Raw genomic sequence first — 18,576 nt, 5'->3', positions numbered from 1 at the left:
AAGAAAACTATTACATATATATATATATATATATATATATATATATATTTGTATATATATATATAATATATATATATATATATATATATATACATATATATATAATATATATATTTGTATAAATAAAAATAAATAAATATATATATATATATATATATATATATATATTTATATTTATAAATACATACATATATTTATTTATACAAATATTTAAGATATTAAAAAAAACTTTAACATGCTAATATTCCTTACTCCTGCATCATTCGTTTCCCCTACTTCTCTACTTTCGCATTTTTACCCCCACTGCCCCCTTCTTCTTGCATCGTTTCATCCCCAACAGGCCCCTACTCTTGCACCATTTAATCCCCCAACTACCCCCTTATCCACGCTCTTGCATTACCCGCATTGCGTCGCAAAATAGAAAGAGTTCTGAGGTGAATTTGCTAAATATCCCCCGATTACCCCCTTAATCTTAAATCTTTTGGTTTAAAAAATTCAACACGGGATGTTTACAGATTAAAAACGTTTCAGTCATTGTTCTTAGCATTGTTTGTTATCGATAGACCTGCATTATCTTACACTTTAAAAGGTGCAATTCAAACGTTTTTGTTCACACATTCATAGCAGTGTATAAATCAGAGCCATATATGCAGAATATAGAATTTCACTGATTCTATTTTTAACACGCATATAGAGATAGATATACTAAAAAATTGTCTCTTTTAACCCCAATGAAATGCTCTGGGTCGCTTCTCAACCCGTCGGGCTGCATCATAGTTTGACCGGGGTTCCATGATAAGTTGAACCGGACTGTCATCCTTCCACGTTGACATAAAATGCTGGTCCAAATTGCCAAAAAGTTTAACAGGATTGTTTCTGTCCTCAAGGTCCCCAGATTTCAAGTTCGGAGGTAAATAACTCGAGAATTTTGAATCCTTTCGATCATGAGTAGGTATTGCTTGGGCGGAGAGCTCGGTTTTGGCGACAATTGACTCGAATGTGAGGGTAATGAGAAGCGAAATAAAGAAACGGCCGAAGTGATTTTGATACATGGTCACAAATCTGTTGTGCTGATTGGTTCTGGCAGTGGTCTAAAAAGTACAAAACCCTGTTTATAAACGTTTTTTTCTTATAACAATCAAAGTTGGCGAAGTATAAATTTCCCAGCTTGGCAAGACTTAATAATTTTCAAAACTTAGAATTGAAAATAAAGCAATCTTCTGCTCGCAGACGTTATCATTGCTATCGGTTAATAACAACAGTTTGAATATATTTCGAAATCAAAAAGGTGAAGTGATCGCTTCCATTCGCGTAAACTAAAAATAAAATAAATAAAAACCTACTTTGTCTGAACTGTTTTTTTTCTACTTTCAATTTACCTTCGGAAGTAATAAAATGAGATCAGCCAAAAGAAAACAAAACAGGTAATGTTAATTTGAGTTATCTTGATCGCGCAGTTTAGCTCTATTACTATTTGATTGCAATTTTTCCTAAATCTCGTAGAATCAAGTGGATGAAAGTGATAGGTGAAGGACTGCAAAAAGATAAAAGCAACCGAAATTTAGACATATGCAAATTAGGAAAGGTTCAATCAATTTCACTGTTACCTCTTAAAATTGAATTTGTTTTTGAAACCATGTGTTAATAAAAACAAAGCGGGTGAAAATGGTCATTCGTAAGAACAATTGAATAAAATGAACCGTTCTTTTTCAGTGTATCTATGAATCAAAAGCTCTACTGCGTGCCATTGCGCTACAATGATATTCTATAAGTATAATTGATTGATTTACAAAATAATCCTAAAGAGTGCAAAGGATTTTATACACATGTGACGTAAAATCGATAATCTGGACTAATAAGTTCATTGCTATTTGTTTTTCCCAATTCTTTTGCTCAGGTAAACTTTTACTGGCAACTTTGAGAAGGATTTTTCAACTTTTGGGATTTTAAATGGGGGATTCAATTGCGTAAGTCAATTTCATCAAGCATTGAACGAAAGCTGCACAAACCGCTGACTTGTAACCTTTTTAAGTAGCGACCACTTAAACCATCAAGTCTTATCAAGTTACTCCTTTAATTGGTTCCCTGTTGTATTTGGATAAATATTCCTTAGTTTCAAATAAAATGTGAAACTGGGATCAAGGAGCTGAAAAAATAGCTCTGAAAATTTCGTGAGCTACATAAACATCTAATGAGAATCTGACTGACGAAAAATCTGCCATTAATAAGTATAATTACTCAGAAACAAAGCTGACGAACTTGCCACCAATCAGCGATATCATCTTTCACTACCTCTTTAGTATAATGAAGCGCATTCCTCTTCAAAAACTGCGAATCTGTCATTTATGCATGTCAGCCAAAAAGTCTAATATGTCAACCAAGTCAAGTTTTTGATTTGTCAAAAATATCTTTCTTTTGGCAATAATCTGACTGCCTTTGCTTATGATATCATTAGTCGGAAAAAAATACCGGTTTTTTATGTTCGGCGCTTATATACCAAAAACATGGACATGTAAGCATTTTCATCTCTGCTTTTGCATTCAGAAGCAGAGCAAATAGAAGCAAACTGTTTTTAAATTTGTGCACCTCAACTACTTTTTGTCACACAAACCTTGCTTTTCAACAAACTTCAGCAAAAGTTTCAATTATACATCAGAAAAAATAGAAAAAAAACATTGAAATGATTTATGGTTCTTTCGCAATGAAAAACAAAATTAGACAACATTTGAAGGTGCAATTTGTGCAGCTTTCTTGGATATAATTAAAATTACTGAAAAATCACGCAATAAGTCGCACTGACGGAAAGTGCGAACAAATGATTCTCACGATGAATTCTTTTTTTTCAATCAATGTAAAATAAAAGCACCATTAACAATTTTCTACAATTTCATGTCTTTTATCTGTTCCATCTTGGGGGAAAACAACCCAATAAAAAATAATTACTATTATATACATGAGGCTCGGTAATGTGCGTTTGCACATATTGCTCTGAGCCCACTCGACCACATTTTTGACCTAATTGTCCACCAAATGATGAAGAGATAGAAAAATTCCTAGAAAAAAATTCGAAACAAAAATATTAGAGACAATTGATGTATCCATTTCAAAAGTCACATTAAACCCCAATAAAAAACATTAAATATTGTCTCATTAGAGGGACGACGATACCTGCTACTAAGGATAACAGCAGACAATACAGAGCAAAATCAAATAAAAACAACAAACCTCAGCAACGACCAAACCTCAACCAGTATCTACTTTTTTTTAAAAAAAAGATACATAACAGAGTACAAATAGCATCAGATCATACCTAATTTACTTAACATAACAAATTTACTTTTTTTCTACGAGAAAAGATATAGGACCTGGCTCCATTGAGAATAACTAACAAGGAGACAGCAAAAAGAAAGGCAAAGTTAAAAAGAAGACATACCTAAGCTCATTTATACCTCCATAGGAAACCACTGACTACTATCCAGAATATTTTCGGAATACAAAAGAACAAATACAGCCACAAATCACGAATAATCAGTTATCTAGATAAAACGGTGCCGAATGTTTTAAAATCATAATAACCTTTTTACTAAAACAATTGAGCAAAAAAAATACATTTGCGGCTTCTCCTGACGCCAATAGTGTGATTTGTGACAATTCAGTAATGTGATAATCGAACAAGACAGCAAAAAAACCTCAATAATGGAAATGTTCAGAAATCAGCAAACATTTTGAAAAAAGAAACTTAATTCCAGAGCCAAAATCCGTTCATCAAATAATAAAACAGCAATTAATGCTATTTTTTCTCACTTGAAAAAAAAACGCGACCACTGCGTTTGCTGAAACAGAGCAATAAGGTGACAAAGATAGCAAATCTGAAAAAAAGAAAAAAAATTTTTTAACGCAATTTTTTTTTTAAAATAACTCGTAGAAACAGCCGTTTTTACGAGTGATTTCAAGTAAAACACATAAACTTGTCAACATACTATTGAACATGTCATTACTGGGGTTAAAAAACACTAAAAATTAGCAATGACTACAAGCACAACTAAAAAATTCACAAATCGACGGTGAGACTAAAACTGGTCTTGCTGTCACAACGGTGCTGTCAAAAAAGATCAGTGTTCCAAATGATTGTGCAATAAATGACTTGGCAAAAAAAAACTCCTAATATAAAAAAGAAGATGTTAATAAAAGCCTATAATTATTAGATAAAAGCCTAAAATTAGCGAAAGTCCGAGAACGATTTCATAAGAAGAGGAGGTAAAAACTTTTATCATTGTAAACATCGTGCCAGCATTTTTGATATCTGCACAACCGGAAAGAATGTTAGAGAAGCATAATTGGTGCTATTTTTTACGAAAACTGAAACATCAAAATTTAGCTAAAAGAATTGGTTCAAACGACTCTGCAACTCTCTTTTATCTTCAAATTTAAAACGAATGAGACTGTCAGTAATTGTATTAATTTTAAGCAAAACAGAATGAAACTTTCGAGCAGGCTGCAAAAGTTACGCAAAACGTGAACAAAACAACGGAAGTGAGCCTAACATTCACAAAATTTCAAACCACTGAAGCTCTTCGTAAAAAGCGAAATTCAAAAATCCTATTAAAATGATATTGTACAACTGATAAGCTTTCTAATGATATCAATGACAACTTTCTAATGATACCACTGGAAATTGGCTGAACATAAAACCCGTTTGAGCGTATAGTTCCTACCAACTAAAGTGGGTCGGAACATAAATGATGACGAAGAATTCAGTCGACCAATTCAAAATAGCTGAAAAATCTTTTGCTGAGCCAGACACTTTTTTTGCAACCACAGAAAATGAAATGAAAGTTCATGGCAAAATGTAAGTAAAAGTTACTGTTGAAACGAGAAACTCTTTTTTGATGAAAAGTCAGACATTTTAAGTTTTTTATTTCAGGTAAAATCAACCATTTGTTATCCTTTTGGGGAACAGAGTTGCAACTATTTCAACCAGAACTTCAGATTCAGATTGATCAATTTCGCTAACAAAAGCAAACTACACTGGTCGAATCAGGTCTATAGTAAGAGAAAAAAACTTCATGTGAAGGGGCACTTTGTGGAGCGATGACGCTCACCTAAGATTTATTCTCTTCGAATAGTTAACATTAGATTAGGCTTTGGTCTCTTAAAACCAAATATTCATTCATCTAATATCTAATTAATAAAATACCGGACTTTCTGCCAACAAACCTTTTTAAATTTGGTTAGAAAGTAATGATCATTTTAAATTACATATTTCAGAAATTGTCCCTATCAATGTTGAACTGATAAAAATGCAGCTCCATACTTGTAGCTGCATATGGCGCCAATGGAAATCATATAATTACAAAATAACAAAAAATAAAGAAATCAAAATTTCATAAACAAATTTAAGCAAGCACAGTGTTGAAGTCAAAAAAGCATGAGTTTTTAACTGAATATGGAGTATATATGTTCATCGGGCCTCGTTTGCTCGCAAAACTAAAATTGGTTAATAAATAAAAAAATTGCATTCTTTCCACCGCGGGGACAGTCCAGTAATTAACATAAAAGAAACAAAAAAGGGGCGAACATTTGTTTTCTAAAAAACGCCAAGAACAGTTCGATTTTTTTCCGTGGCAAAAACCACGTCAAATTAAAACTAGCCTTTACTTAGCTGATTGACACCTAAAAAAAGTAATCGTTCAAAGTGTCAACTAAAATGTAATTTGACGAAAAAGTCGATAAACCAAAAATGTTTGCTAAACTTTGGATAATGATAGAGTTATAATGGAAAAGAACCAGAAATTTTTTTATTCCAGATTCTTCTCATATACATCTTGAAGACAAAAACCAAAGCATGAAAAGTCTAGAATTACAAACCAAAGAACAGAAATAACTAATGGCCCGACAACTAATATTTCTACAGAATTTGTTGAACTATATTATGACCCAAGAATCAATATTTTTAGTGCAATATCAAACTAAGTCAACGAAGCCCCTGACCCTATAGGCGCATAAATAGACAAAAAAAGTTAAAAACAGTTTTTTTTGAAGATTAAGTGTTTTAAGAATCCCTAAAGAAAAACAACAATTTTTGGAAAAAATGACTCTATGCATCTTTAGAATGGGTACACAATACAACAACCTTGTGATAGGCAATGACAAAACAAAACGAAAGCAAACTTGATTAATGTGGTAGCAGAATATCTTTGAGAGCTAGCGACGTTAATTTCAGCGAACCTCGTAACTGCATTAGATCTTTCCTAACCAGAGTATATATCACCAGAGTAGATATCGGCAATTCTTTTGGCTGAAAAGGGACGATAGGGCTAAAAAAGAGACACAATGCACAAAATCCCTTTAACATTGTGAAAACAAACGGTCAAAAATTTAATAGTTAAAAGTAGGAGCCAACAAACAGACCAAAACTATCCTGTACAAAAAAACCTAAAAACTTTGTTGCCATTGAGATTGAGCAAAAAGAGCAGAAGAAAAACAGAACATAAATGACCAGAAAATCATCTTTCCTCTTTTTGAAAATTGTGTCAAAATCATATGATACACTGCTATAAACTGCAGCGACCAATTAGATTCCCGTATGTGTCTTTAGCTAAGGATGAAATCTGTCATTAAAGAGGTTGAGGGATCAGACAACACTAACTTCAACAAATACTAGCAAAATTCAACACTTCACTAAGTTTTTATCAAAATGAACAGCATATAAGTCACTGAAAACACTAGCAGAAAATTGAATGATTTTTCGAGAGCAAACTCGTGAATTCTCGTAATAAAAAACAACAAAGCTAATAAAACTGAAAAGTTTGATAATGTTTGATACAAATAAAAAGTGATAAACTCAGAAAGTATTTGTTTCGTTTTGAACCAAATAACTTGCCTGCTCTTTAACGTGAAAAACCCGAAAAGATTGTGAATAGCCCGTAAAAAGATTATCTCAATGCAACCCAAATACTTTGGATCTTAAAAAATTGAGAACACTGCAATACAGCTAAACTTCGTTAACACATTTGAGCAAAAAAACAGAAATTTTTAACGAAAACACCTGAAATCTGTTAAATGTTCACAAAACTGTAAGCCTTGATAGCTCCGTAGAAATCGTTTTTGAAATCTATATTCTACGTTGGATTGGCTTGCTAATTATACAGTTCACAACTCTCTACGATGAATATATCGATCTGCCAAGATTGATTGAACAAAAAAAAACAGTTGAGCATGTAGGTCTTCCCCCACCAGGATGAGTCGGAACAAATACAGATCCCGCACAGATGGCTTTGTTTTCACTAAAATTACACTTTGTTCTCTAAGCTGCTATTGTTGCATGCAAAAAAACATAAACTCAATTTAGTTCAATTGAGTATCTACAAGTATTATTAACAAAGTTAATCATTTCTTTTCCTTAAACTACTTCTTCATTCGCCTCTGTTGCTGGGAAATATATGACATTTCAAAAGCTAATTTTTAGCGCGATGTAAAATTTTCATCTCATTTTTTTAATATTATTTTTCTGGTTTTTTGTGCTAGAAATCGATTACCAATAATTGATTTGTTATCGCTCCTCATTTTCAACCTCATTGCGTCAATTTAGAATGTTGTGGCTATGTACCCTTGATCAAATAGATATTCGGGGTTAGAGAGAGTCGTCGAATAGTGTAGCAACTTCAACATTTAAAAGCAAATCCAATTAGCCTAGCAAGTCAAACTCTGTATTTTTGGCTATTTTTGACATCTTTTTCAGGCTTTTTTGACGTTTTTCCGGCTATTTTTGACCTTTTGGCTATTTTTGACGCCAGTCTGTGAAATAAAAAATCATAATTGTCTCGCAAGTATGACAATTAAAAATTCATAATTGGAGCAAGTATGGCAATTGTAAAATTATAATTGCCGCAAGTATGAGATTTACTTGACCTTCACATTTTTGGTCGATGAAATGATGGAAAAAAGAAGCAAGAAATAAACGGTTAGAATAACGTTACCCAAAATTTTAATTTAAAATTTTTGAATAGTAAATTGCCCACGGGCAGTTTAAAATTTTACTCAGTATGATTGATCGTCTTCCGTTCCACTTTTGATTCCCTTTTCGCAACAAAAGTGTTAAAGTAAAATAATATTGAAAAACATTAGGACCATCAAAATTTCAAGAAGTTTCATTTTCCTATCAACAAATAACTTTCCAACATGCAAATGGAACTAGTTCAAGAAATGGGAGAGAAAAGTGGGGCAATGCTTTCATTCGCCTTTCAAAAGTTTTGAAGATGTATTTTGAGGATGTATGTCATTATCAATTATAAAAATTGGAATTGATTGTTATCAAATTTTGTGTTTCATGAAGACCAACTACTGCAAAAGGTGCAGAAATCTGTGAATAAACTGTTCTGCAATCTGCTAATTCATATTTCATTTTTGCGTTTTTTGTGATTTCTTTCCATTTTGAAAGAGTAAAATTTAAGAAAAGGCCCCATGATGTGCATTTCTGCTCAAAGTATGTGTATTAGAAATATCAAATTTCTTTGTTGCAATTTATTACTACTATTATTATTATTATTATTATTATTATTATTATTATTATTATTATTATTATTATTATTATTATTATTATTATTATTATTATTATTATTATTATTATTATTATTATTATTATTATTATTATTATTAAAATTTTTCAAACAATTTTGCTCAATTCAAGAACAGGATTTCTCTTCAGATAATGATATGTATATTATTGGATAAACGTGGACCAACCGATTTGCTAGTTAGCCCTATCAAAAAAGAAATATACAAAGAAAAACAAGCCTTCAATTGTTTCGCACGCTTCTAAAGCTACCCGAGTGATACTGATAATGTGATTTCGCAAATATTGTTTCAACCCATCAAAGGCAAAAACAAATCACGGAAATTCCAGATTAACAATCCAAAAAAAAACTGAACGAACTAATCATCTGAGTACGAAATTTTTCAAATGAGCTACTTTTGATAGCAGATATAGCATATGCCAATACTTTTATGAAAATGAATAAACTAATATAATCCGAAAAAAATTCCCATTTTTTAAGGAAAAACTGATCTGAAAAATCTTTGAATCCAATAACAATACCCTACCTAATTAAGCTTGCGAAATGTGGGGTTCTGGGCAGGAAATAAAAACTTTGTACAAATCGAATGAGAGTCAAAAGACAACACTTTGAGAGGGTGATCTGAAAAGAGGAACCTGATGTCCCCGTTGATCATCCTTTGCTTTATTGTATTTATACGAAAAAGCTAAATCTCTCTCTCTCTCTCTCTCTCTCTCTCTCTTTGACAATTTAGCTAAAATCTAATTTAAAAAATTCGTTGAAAAACCACAAATAGACACCAGTTGAGACACACAAATAATTTTTAGAAACATTGTAAAACTCGTGCCTTCGCAAAAAAATAATAAAGTTTCTAAAAACAATTAACGGACAAAATAACCAAAGTAAGAACATAAAGGCAACATTCGAAGTTAACAGAGCTACTTCGAATTAAATAGTGTCCAAGTCCACAAAACATTAAATTCAACAACTCCAATGTTCAGTAGATGAGAGAGTCATTGCAACCTGTCATTATCGAGACTGAGTAACAAAACAACAAAAAAAGCAATCATGTGAACGAAAAAAATCACTTGAAACTAATGGTCGCAAATTAAATAAACTTTTGACAAAACAGATGAGGATTGAAATAGTATCAATCATGTCTGATTGGAAATCTACGATAAATTTATTTAATAGATAACTGCGAACTGGAAAAATTTTGAAAAAAAAAACGCAGGGGTGGGACTAAAAAGTCACCGATTTCAAATGCTGTTATAGAACACAAATCATTAGCAACAAATTGAAACAACAAAATAGAGTCAAACTGTTGCTTTAAGAATTTGGTTTGATCTGCCATTGCTGTAACCAAATACAAAGGTGACAGATGAGCAAAACAACACCGTCTTTGCTCAGAAAATCACCGAAGTTTTTTAAAATATAAGTTTTATAAAAGCAAAGTTAAATTATTCGAAGTCGAATTATTCAGAGTCGAATCAATCAAATAAATGTCAATAAACTACTTATTATTTTATTTAGTACTCCACAGTAAAAGTAAATAAAAGGAAAACCAAAAACAAAAAAAAACAACAAACACGCTATTAAAAAAAGATTTTTTTTTTAAAAAAAATACAAGTAGTACCAAGTAAAATCTGAGTTAAAACTATTGAACCGTTAATTATGCCGCATTGGAGAGCCAAAGAGGCCATCATTATTCGTATCGTTCTTGCAAACATGTGGTGTCGAAGATGTTGAAACCCTCAGATATGAAATGAAATCTTCAAACCAAAATCTACTATAGTAAAGAATGAGTCAATATTTAACTTTTTTTGTTTGCTAAATGTCACTGTTTAGCCAAATGTCACCGTTTGTGTTTGCCGAATGTCACTGTTTTTGTGTCACTGTTTAGCTAAGATGGTGAATTTGTACATTTTTCAGTGGAGTTCTTTCAGAGCGGATCATTAGAAAAAAAGACATTACAAGTTTTTTTTTTCAAATTTTGTTGGAAAAGCAATCAAACTAAGGAATGTATTTTCGATTGAGTGAGTTTTCAATGAGCATCCAAATACTTGCTCTTCTTAATTTTTTTTAAAACTTAAAAAGTTTTTAAAACCATTTCATTTTCTTCTACTTATGTTTTCGTCATTTTTTAGTCTTAAAAAATGGGTTAAAAAATTTTACAAAATATCTAACAGGCGATACGAGAAACTGTTTAGAAACATTGAACGGCTTTAGCAAGATAAAAATGTCATTGGATAATATGCGACCTGAAATCGTACAGAAACATAATCCGACTGACGTCGGAAAAATTGCTCTCGAATGATAGGCGGCGCAATTTAATTCAGGGGCTGAAGCCCCGATAAATTTTTCTTTATGGGTGTTGAAAACCAGGCAAGGTGTTAACCACTCGGCTATCATGGACCTGTCATCGAGTCATCAACAATCGGTTTTGTTTAACTTCTGTTAGAAAAACTTCATTTGGGAGTGAGAGCAATTGAAAACACTCAATAATCAAGAAGAAGTGCGTGAAAAGGTCAATTGAGAATTCAAAGAATATTCTAGAAGAAAAACTGAAAACAGTCAAGCTGAAAACATTTGCATAAAAAAGACACACACATTTACAATAATTGCTTCTCATTCGAGAGCAATTAAAAAGTTGGAAACGTTATAAACTTCAAAAACATTTTGGGTCTTAAATTCTCTCTAGTAAGGAAACTTTTCTTAATTAATTTATGAATTTTAAAAAGTTTTTTGAGGATGCCATTCTTCTATGTCTTTGACTCCTCAAAATATAACTGAAGGTAATTTTTAGATTTTTTTTCAAAAAAAAATTTTTTTTTCGACAGAAAAAAATTTTGAAAGTTCTTTTTTGCAAAACAGCTATTACTCATTGACGAAAAATTACTGAGTTCTCAGTAATTTTCCATTTTAAGTGCTCTTTAAACACATCACTTTTGTAGCTTTTCGCAAAAGATGTCACTCATCCAACATTGCGTTAACAAAAAAGAAGGGCCAGTATAAAGATCCTAACCACCAAATAAATTTGTAAGTTTGGAACAATAATTTTGCAATTGCTGACAACTTGACTTGGTTTTCCTATACATTATTTGTCATGCAACCTTGACATACAAAATGTATAGTTATAGTTTTGTAACTAAAATCCAGAGGGCAAAATGCACAAAAAAGAGTTTGGTACCCATTCTGGATAGAAATGGATCCTTCATATTACATTCAGAATTGTGATCTGTTATAAAGTCTTTTACAAATCTTGCAAAAAAATTTTCGAATTATTTGTTTAATTAAGAGCTGTAATTCACTGTAAGCCATTCATATGCCTGACTATTCATTATCTTATTCTACGTTAAAGAAAAAATGCTGATTTAGAAATCACAAAATTTTGTTTTCAAGGTCACGAAAACGAGCTTGGAAAATGTTACCTGTCTAGCTTGCACCTCGGCCGCTCTCGAATATGTTTAAATTCCACTGAAAATGATTTCTTGCGTCTCATCAATTTATGACGACCTGATTTGTTGCTTTGCACGGAAATGACTGACCAATTATGGCAATTTTTGTCTGACGTCAGTTCGATTTTTCAACTTTCTTATAACGGGAAGTTCTAGAGAAGATAGACAAAATAATCACAATTTTGTCTTCCACTATATCAAATTTTTCTTCATCTGAAAAGCGACAACTTAATTGATCAAAACAAAAACAACTTACCGGATTTTCGGTCAATTTTTCATAGAACTTCCTCCGCAAATGCGTGATAAATTCTGACGAACCAACCTGATAATGATGTTATTTATATTCAAAGAATTTCTACGCAATTTAAATTGAGGCGAAAGAAACGCGAAATTTACTTATTATTAATGCTGATTTCGTTGTGATCTCTTAATCTATTTTTCAAAACGTTTAAGATGATGTTAATATACTATACATTGTTCAGATGTGATTCGGATGAAAAAATGTTTTTACATTTCATTTGGTCGTATATTTTTGGCAGATAAATAATATAATTATAATATCTTTAGTGTCCATTTTCTAATTTGAGCATTTCCGAAAAGTGTTTAAATGATAATTTCTACTGACAATTTTTCATCTTTTGAACAGAAAAATGGCTATTTCAGCAAAAATTGAATGAAAGTATTGCAATAAATGAATAAACAATTAGCCATGATAAAGTACAAGGAATATCTCAATATGCTCTTTACGAAGAACCCTTTATGATGAGCTCCCGCCCAGTGTTTCTTACGCCCTCAGTTGCAAATTATATGTTGTTATATAGCGCGTTACCATTAAAAAAAATAGCACGTGCGAAATTTCAACACCGACTTCAGGCGTCAAAGGGCGGCTAACAATTTTTCACTCTTTGCTCTCTGTTTTCAAAAAATTTCCGCAAATTTTTAAGTTTCGCACATGTTTGTTTATATTTTGATGCCTTGTCATTTAACTCCATTAGCAACAAGTCCTATGTGCTTTCTAATGAGGTAAAACAAAAGTATTTCAACACCAATTATTCAAAGATTAAATTTTTGCCCTCATTTGATATTCTTCTTCTTGTCCTAATATTCAATTTTAAGAAAAAAAAGATTTGCTTACTAATGGTGCATAAAGAAAAACAATTATTGTCCTCATTTGATAGCCATTGGTTTTATTTTTATAACACTACTTTTTACTATGAAAAATTAGTGGTTGCATCAGTTTTGGTCGTGTTCGTTGTCCTTTGAGTTCCTGCTAATTAAAGACGTCAATATTGGCAGATTTTATTGGTTTTGGAATTTGTTATAAAAACTAGTTAGTGGATTCACATCGCATATATTGGTTTCAGTGACTATGAAACTACTTAGAAAGTGAATTTTTAGTTTGCTCGTAATTAGTGTTCGTTTGATGTTATCTTGCGCAAGCTCAACAATTACTCGTCAAGTTGGCTTTCTAATGAGGCAGAGGTGAATCTGTTTAGGTTTTTGAGAATAATTTTGTTTTTTTTTAAAAAGCATTCAAAATTTTGTTTTTGTGTTTGACACTAACCGACACCAATTATTCCCCTAAAATGTCTTTATTTTGCGCTTTATTTGTTTTTTCTATGTCTTTTTGCCAATGCCTAAAAATGACAGACCTCACCGGCTTTCCAAGGCATAAACGTTTTCATTCAAGGGTTTTTCGGCAGCTACCTACACTTGTGACCTTGAATCAATTTGTTTTCAAAAATTTGAACGAGTTTTTGCGTTTTGACTGTATTTTCATGGCTCTTTCAGGTTTTCTTATTTAGTGGCACAAGTAGAAAGACTTCCCAACTCTCGAGGGTCAAAAAGTTGATTTTATTGGTGTTTTTGAGTTGCTATTCAATGCTACTTCTCACTGACACTGCTTACCTTAATACAATATTAAAGAGTTTCTGAGTTTTGTAGTTTTTTTTTTACTGGGCATTCAGATCAAAATTAGGCACATATGTAATGGTTTATTGAATAGTTTGGAAATAACAGTCTGGATTACCCAAATATTATTTGAATTCACAAACTATTAACGAGTTTTTATTGTTGCTCTGATTCACTTAGTATCAACAATGGGAGCTCTCATTAGTTAAATGTGCTTTCCGTCAACAGATATTGTGATATTGTGACCGATTCAATATATTTGTTTGTTTTCTAGCGACTCCGATGCCATTGTCCGATAATAGTGTTCACGGTTACCTTCAATTTGATAACTTTTCGTCTTTGTAATCTGATTACTTTGACTCTCTTGATTTCTCGAAAAAAAATAAGCATTTAGAAGACGCGTACTCTGAATGTAGATTTTTCTAAATTCAGAATACGCGTCTTAATAATTTTCTGAAAGAACAGGAAGCAAGAAATTTTTATACTTAAAATTCTATTTGTGTTTCGTTCATTTTCCTGTATATCGGGTAAAATGCTTTATTAATAATCAATAGTTTTTCCTCTAATGTAATTGACAGTCAGTTTTATTCATTTTTTGCATTGTAATCGAGGAGTCGTCTTTCATCGTGTTCTTGAAAGGTGTGATCTCTCATATTTTTGTTGACACCTGTCAGAACGGTGTTTAACCAGGTAAAGCCGAGTGAAAATTTAATTTTCATGAAATTCTTATTTAAGTTTTAGTGGTCTCCAATTTGCTAACTAAACTGAAAAAGCTGAGATGGACTTGATTCATTGTGAAGGGGACGATGTCTGATGCCTTTGAGCCCTGTCGTACTTTTTTATTCTGCTGTGGTGATTCGCGTTGCGAGTATGCAGACGGAATGTTTATGATCGATTTGCGGAGCGAAATCTACTTTAACTTTTGTTTCGCTTACTTGCGGAGCGAGAGGACAAGAGGTAGTTTTACAAACTGAATTGAATTGCATAAATTGAGAGGAATGAAATAAACAGATTGGAGCCACTTGGGCACAGCATGAATACGTGATCAGACATGTCTGATCACGAAGCGGGAAACTATCAGACAACGGAATGAAATGATAAGATAAACAAATTGAACAAATTAATGAAGGTGAAAGTAATTGAACTAGTTTAAGGCATCAAATAAATTTTACTGCAATGATTAAATAAAATGAATAAATATACCATCAGGTATCACATACCCTTCGCAGCAAGAAGAAAAATTGTAATATACAATTTTTCAAATATACTTAATAATAACAATTTTTACAAATTAATACAAGGTCCCCGGTTAAATAGATAATATCAATATATTTGCTGGTTATCATAACTAAAAATACGGTGATTAATACAATATAAAATGTCTTTTCAGTTTTTTGAGTTTTACATGGTCCAATCGTCATTTTCCTGATCTTGTTCTTCCGCATCAAGAGCAGTCATAGATCGAGCCAATGTCGGGGTGTCCGTTTCTAGTAGAGGTACATTTCGTACCGCGGGAGGCGAGACAGAACCAATTTGCGGTGACACGTTTCGCTCTTCGGGTTGTGTCTCCAAAATTTGTTGCACCGATTCGATAACGGTGACAGGGGGTGCAAAATTCTCGACATCACCCGCTCGTCGGGGTCGTTTAGGTGGTGGTAGAATGTCTGATCCTTGTGGTGATGTTTCAAAACCGTAATATGACGGGCTTCGTCTATTACGGTCAGAAGATCGTTTGGAAGATACTGTTGCGGGTGGATCAGTGGGCGCGGTTGAAGTTGGTTCGCTGATTTCGAGTGGAGGTTGAGCGTTTCGGATCGCAGCGAAGTTTGGTAATTTTGGGACGCGCCCCCGCATTGCGCGAGAAATGTTGGATCGTTGTGAAGATACTCCGCTGCCCGGCTCTCTCTTCCTATGCTTCATCTTTTTGTCACCCTTTTGCTTTCGGGTGAACTCCTTAATATGGCTGTGGATCAGCTCTTCAACTGTCTTCTCCCCAGCACGTGGCCCGCGTCTGTCGGCATACACTTTTAACGGAGTCTGTCTCTCCTGATGGGTGCCAAATTTGGCAATATCGCTATTGCGGACGGTGACAGTTTGTTTGCCCGGCTCCTTGATGGTCGATGTAGTCGGGCTTACTTTTAAGATTTGTGATCCTGGGGCGAGAACTTCATAGAGGCCTTCAAGTTTCTTCTTAGATCGTCTTTTGCCGTGGATTTTGTGAGCCAAGTTTAGCTCGACCGATCGTTCTTTTAGGGGAATGGGGCAGATTGCTTTCGTTTTCAGAAATCGGGATTCGCCATCCGTGCTCTCTCTCTCTCTCTTGCGTTTGCATCCGTTGTGGCGCGTGTCATGCCCTTTTCAACTTCTATGTCGCTTCTGTATCCACTGATCCATTTGTCGTCGGGCAATATTTCCTCCGGCATCACTGTTTCTTCGTCTAAATAGTGGTTTATAATACCCTTATACGACAAATTCATTAAATTCGGCTTAGTTGCAATCACGCTTAGCGGGGTATTAGGTTTTCTCCCAAAATGTGCTTCGAAGGGCGAGATCTTTGTTGTTCTTTGTTTACATATTCGCAGTTGGTGAATGATTATCTTTAATGCATGCTTTACATGAAAGGCGTGTGCAGCTAATTTCTCTTCTTTGATACATGCAAGTCTATTCTTAATTGTTTGAATTAATCGTTCCACCAACCCAATAGCACGGTGATCATTTACGGGCGCTTCAATAATTTCAATGTTGTTTTTATTGCAAAAAGTCTTTACTTGATGTCCAATTAAGCATTTAGCTTGGTCTAAACGAATAGATCTTGGTATTCCGTGAGTTTCGATGTACATATCCAAAAATTTTAGAACATTGGGTCCATTAGCTTTTTCATATACGTATGCAGTTGGATATTTAGAAAAACGATCAATTGCTGCCAAAAAATAAACTTCAGTGTTCTTTTCATCAAAAATTGGTCCCCCAAAATCAATTTGAATTTCTTGATTAGGTTCAACACATGGTACATGAGGGGTAAATTGCTTAGCGGGAATTACGGATTTTAGATTCTTACCGATTGCGGTGCACGGTTTGCACTCAGTGGCCTTGACTATTAGCTCCCCATGCATGTAAGGCCACCAGCAATGTGTTGCCATACAAATCATGCCCCATGTACCTGGATGACTGGCATGAATGTCATCTGTAAGTGCCTCGCGAAGTACGTTGGGGATAGCTACCTTCTCGTCTATGCAGACGCACCCCGAGCGCACGTGAAGGTCCCTCCAGTACGAATGTATATACGGGTTGATGGCTTTTAATCGGGCTTCATTATTTATCAGTATACAATCCCTGAATTCTTTTAGGACGGCATCTTTACTAGTGAGGGAAGCGATGAGCGATTTACTGAAGATCTTTGATATTATGTAATCAAACGTGGGGACGTGCGGGCTCGGCGTTAACGGTGTACTAGCGTTTGAAGAATAGGTAGGGGATGTTGGGGTTATGTTGTTGGCCATGCTTGTTGTCGGCGGACTATTAATGTTTTGCGGGCTTTGATTTGCTGCGCGGGGTGTAGAAGTTGAATTTGATCGCGTACTCGCGGTGCGCGTGCCGTTTTCACTGGTTGAAGGTTGATCCGCTGCGCGGGATGTATCATTGAATCGCACTCGGGTTATCCTTTTCTTTGACGGCATACTGTGAGCTATTAAATTGATATCTTTAATTATGGATGATGTTTTAGTTGAGTTTTTGAGAGTAGAAGAATGCGACTGAATTCTGGATCGACAAGGGGCAAAAAGCACTGATTTGATTTCTGGGTGGTGACTTTTTGAGTTATTTGCGGAATGTGATTCGATTGGCGGGATTTGTAATTGAGGAATTTGATGCTTGTGCTGCGCGTATGTCACTTTATTCCTAATTTGGATTAATTGTTTGTTATTACTGGTGTTTTGCAGAGCGAGAGAAGTGCTAAGTGGATTTTGAGACGCGAGTGGTGCATATTTTAAATTGTTTAATTGGAAACTATTATTTGAGGTATGATCTCGCGGGGCGAGTGAATGGCTAAATACATGTTCGCATACTTGCGCAGCGTGTGTGCTAATTGAATTTATTGATCTATTAAGAGACTCAAATTTAGGTGTAAATTTATGTGCGGAGATATGTGTCTCAATTTTAGGTGTGTTTTGCGGGTCAAGTGAATGATTTGTTAGTAACTGGTATAAACGCGATGTGGGGTGTTTAGTTTTTAATTCTAGTGTGTTAATTGAATTCGAGATTAGTTTCAACTTTGCGACTATAAATTCTTCATCGTATGTGGAGACCTTTATAGCTTTTTGAGATGGATTGCGAGAAATATAATCTACTAAACCCATTTTTGCCCCCGGAAGGTGTTCAATATCAAATTGAAAAGGAAGGAGACGATCTACCCATCGGGTTAATCTACTGTTGTAGGATTTATTAGATCGGTGTTCTTTCATAATTGAGAGAAGTGCTCTGTGATCAGTGATTACTTTAAATTGTTTTCCGTACAAATAATTTTTAAAATATTCTGTGGACCAGACTACACCCAAAAGTTCAAGTTCATTTACGCTATAGCGCTCCTCACATGAGTTTAGGAATCTAGACGCGAACGCAATCGGTTTCCACCCATCTACAGTTAGTTGCTCGAG

The 18,576-nt window shown here is 33.8% G+C and overlaps 2 protein-coding genes across 2 annotated transcripts in view; both read right to left on the bottom strand.

The window, feature by feature from the left end:
* LOC142341797 (uncharacterized) overlaps positions 1 to 18,576 on the bottom strand; it is a 444,522-nt gene that overhangs the window by 311,028 nt on the left and 114,918 nt on the right. The gene's annotated exons all lie outside the window — the stretch shown is intronic.
* Positions 593 to 12,342, bottom strand: LOC142341074 (uncharacterized). Its single transcript, XM_075391935.1, has 2 exons — positions 12,270 to 12,342; positions 593 to 1,091 (listed from the first exon to the last, which is right to left on the bottom strand). The coding sequence occupies exon 2, from the start codon at positions 1,050 to 1,052 to the stop codon at positions 723 to 725; it is 330 nt and encodes a 109-aa protein (XP_075248050.1). The 5' UTR covers positions 1,053 to 1,091; positions 12,270 to 12,342; the 3' UTR covers positions 593 to 722.

This window comes from Convolutriloba macropyga, chromosome 6 (assembly GCF_964194025.1).
Source record: "Convolutriloba macropyga chromosome 6, txConMacr16.3, whole genome shotgun sequence".
NCBI lineage: Eukaryota > Metazoa > Xenacoelomorpha > Acoela > Convolutidae > Convolutriloba > Convolutriloba macropyga.
This window is presented reverse-complemented; position numbering and strand designations above follow the sequence as displayed.

Excerpts from the sequence above, each read along its gene's own strand:
- LOC142341074 (XM_075391935.1), bottom strand. The coding sequence starts at position 1,052 with ATGTATCAAAATCACTTCGGCCGTTTCTTTATTTCGCTTCTCATTACC.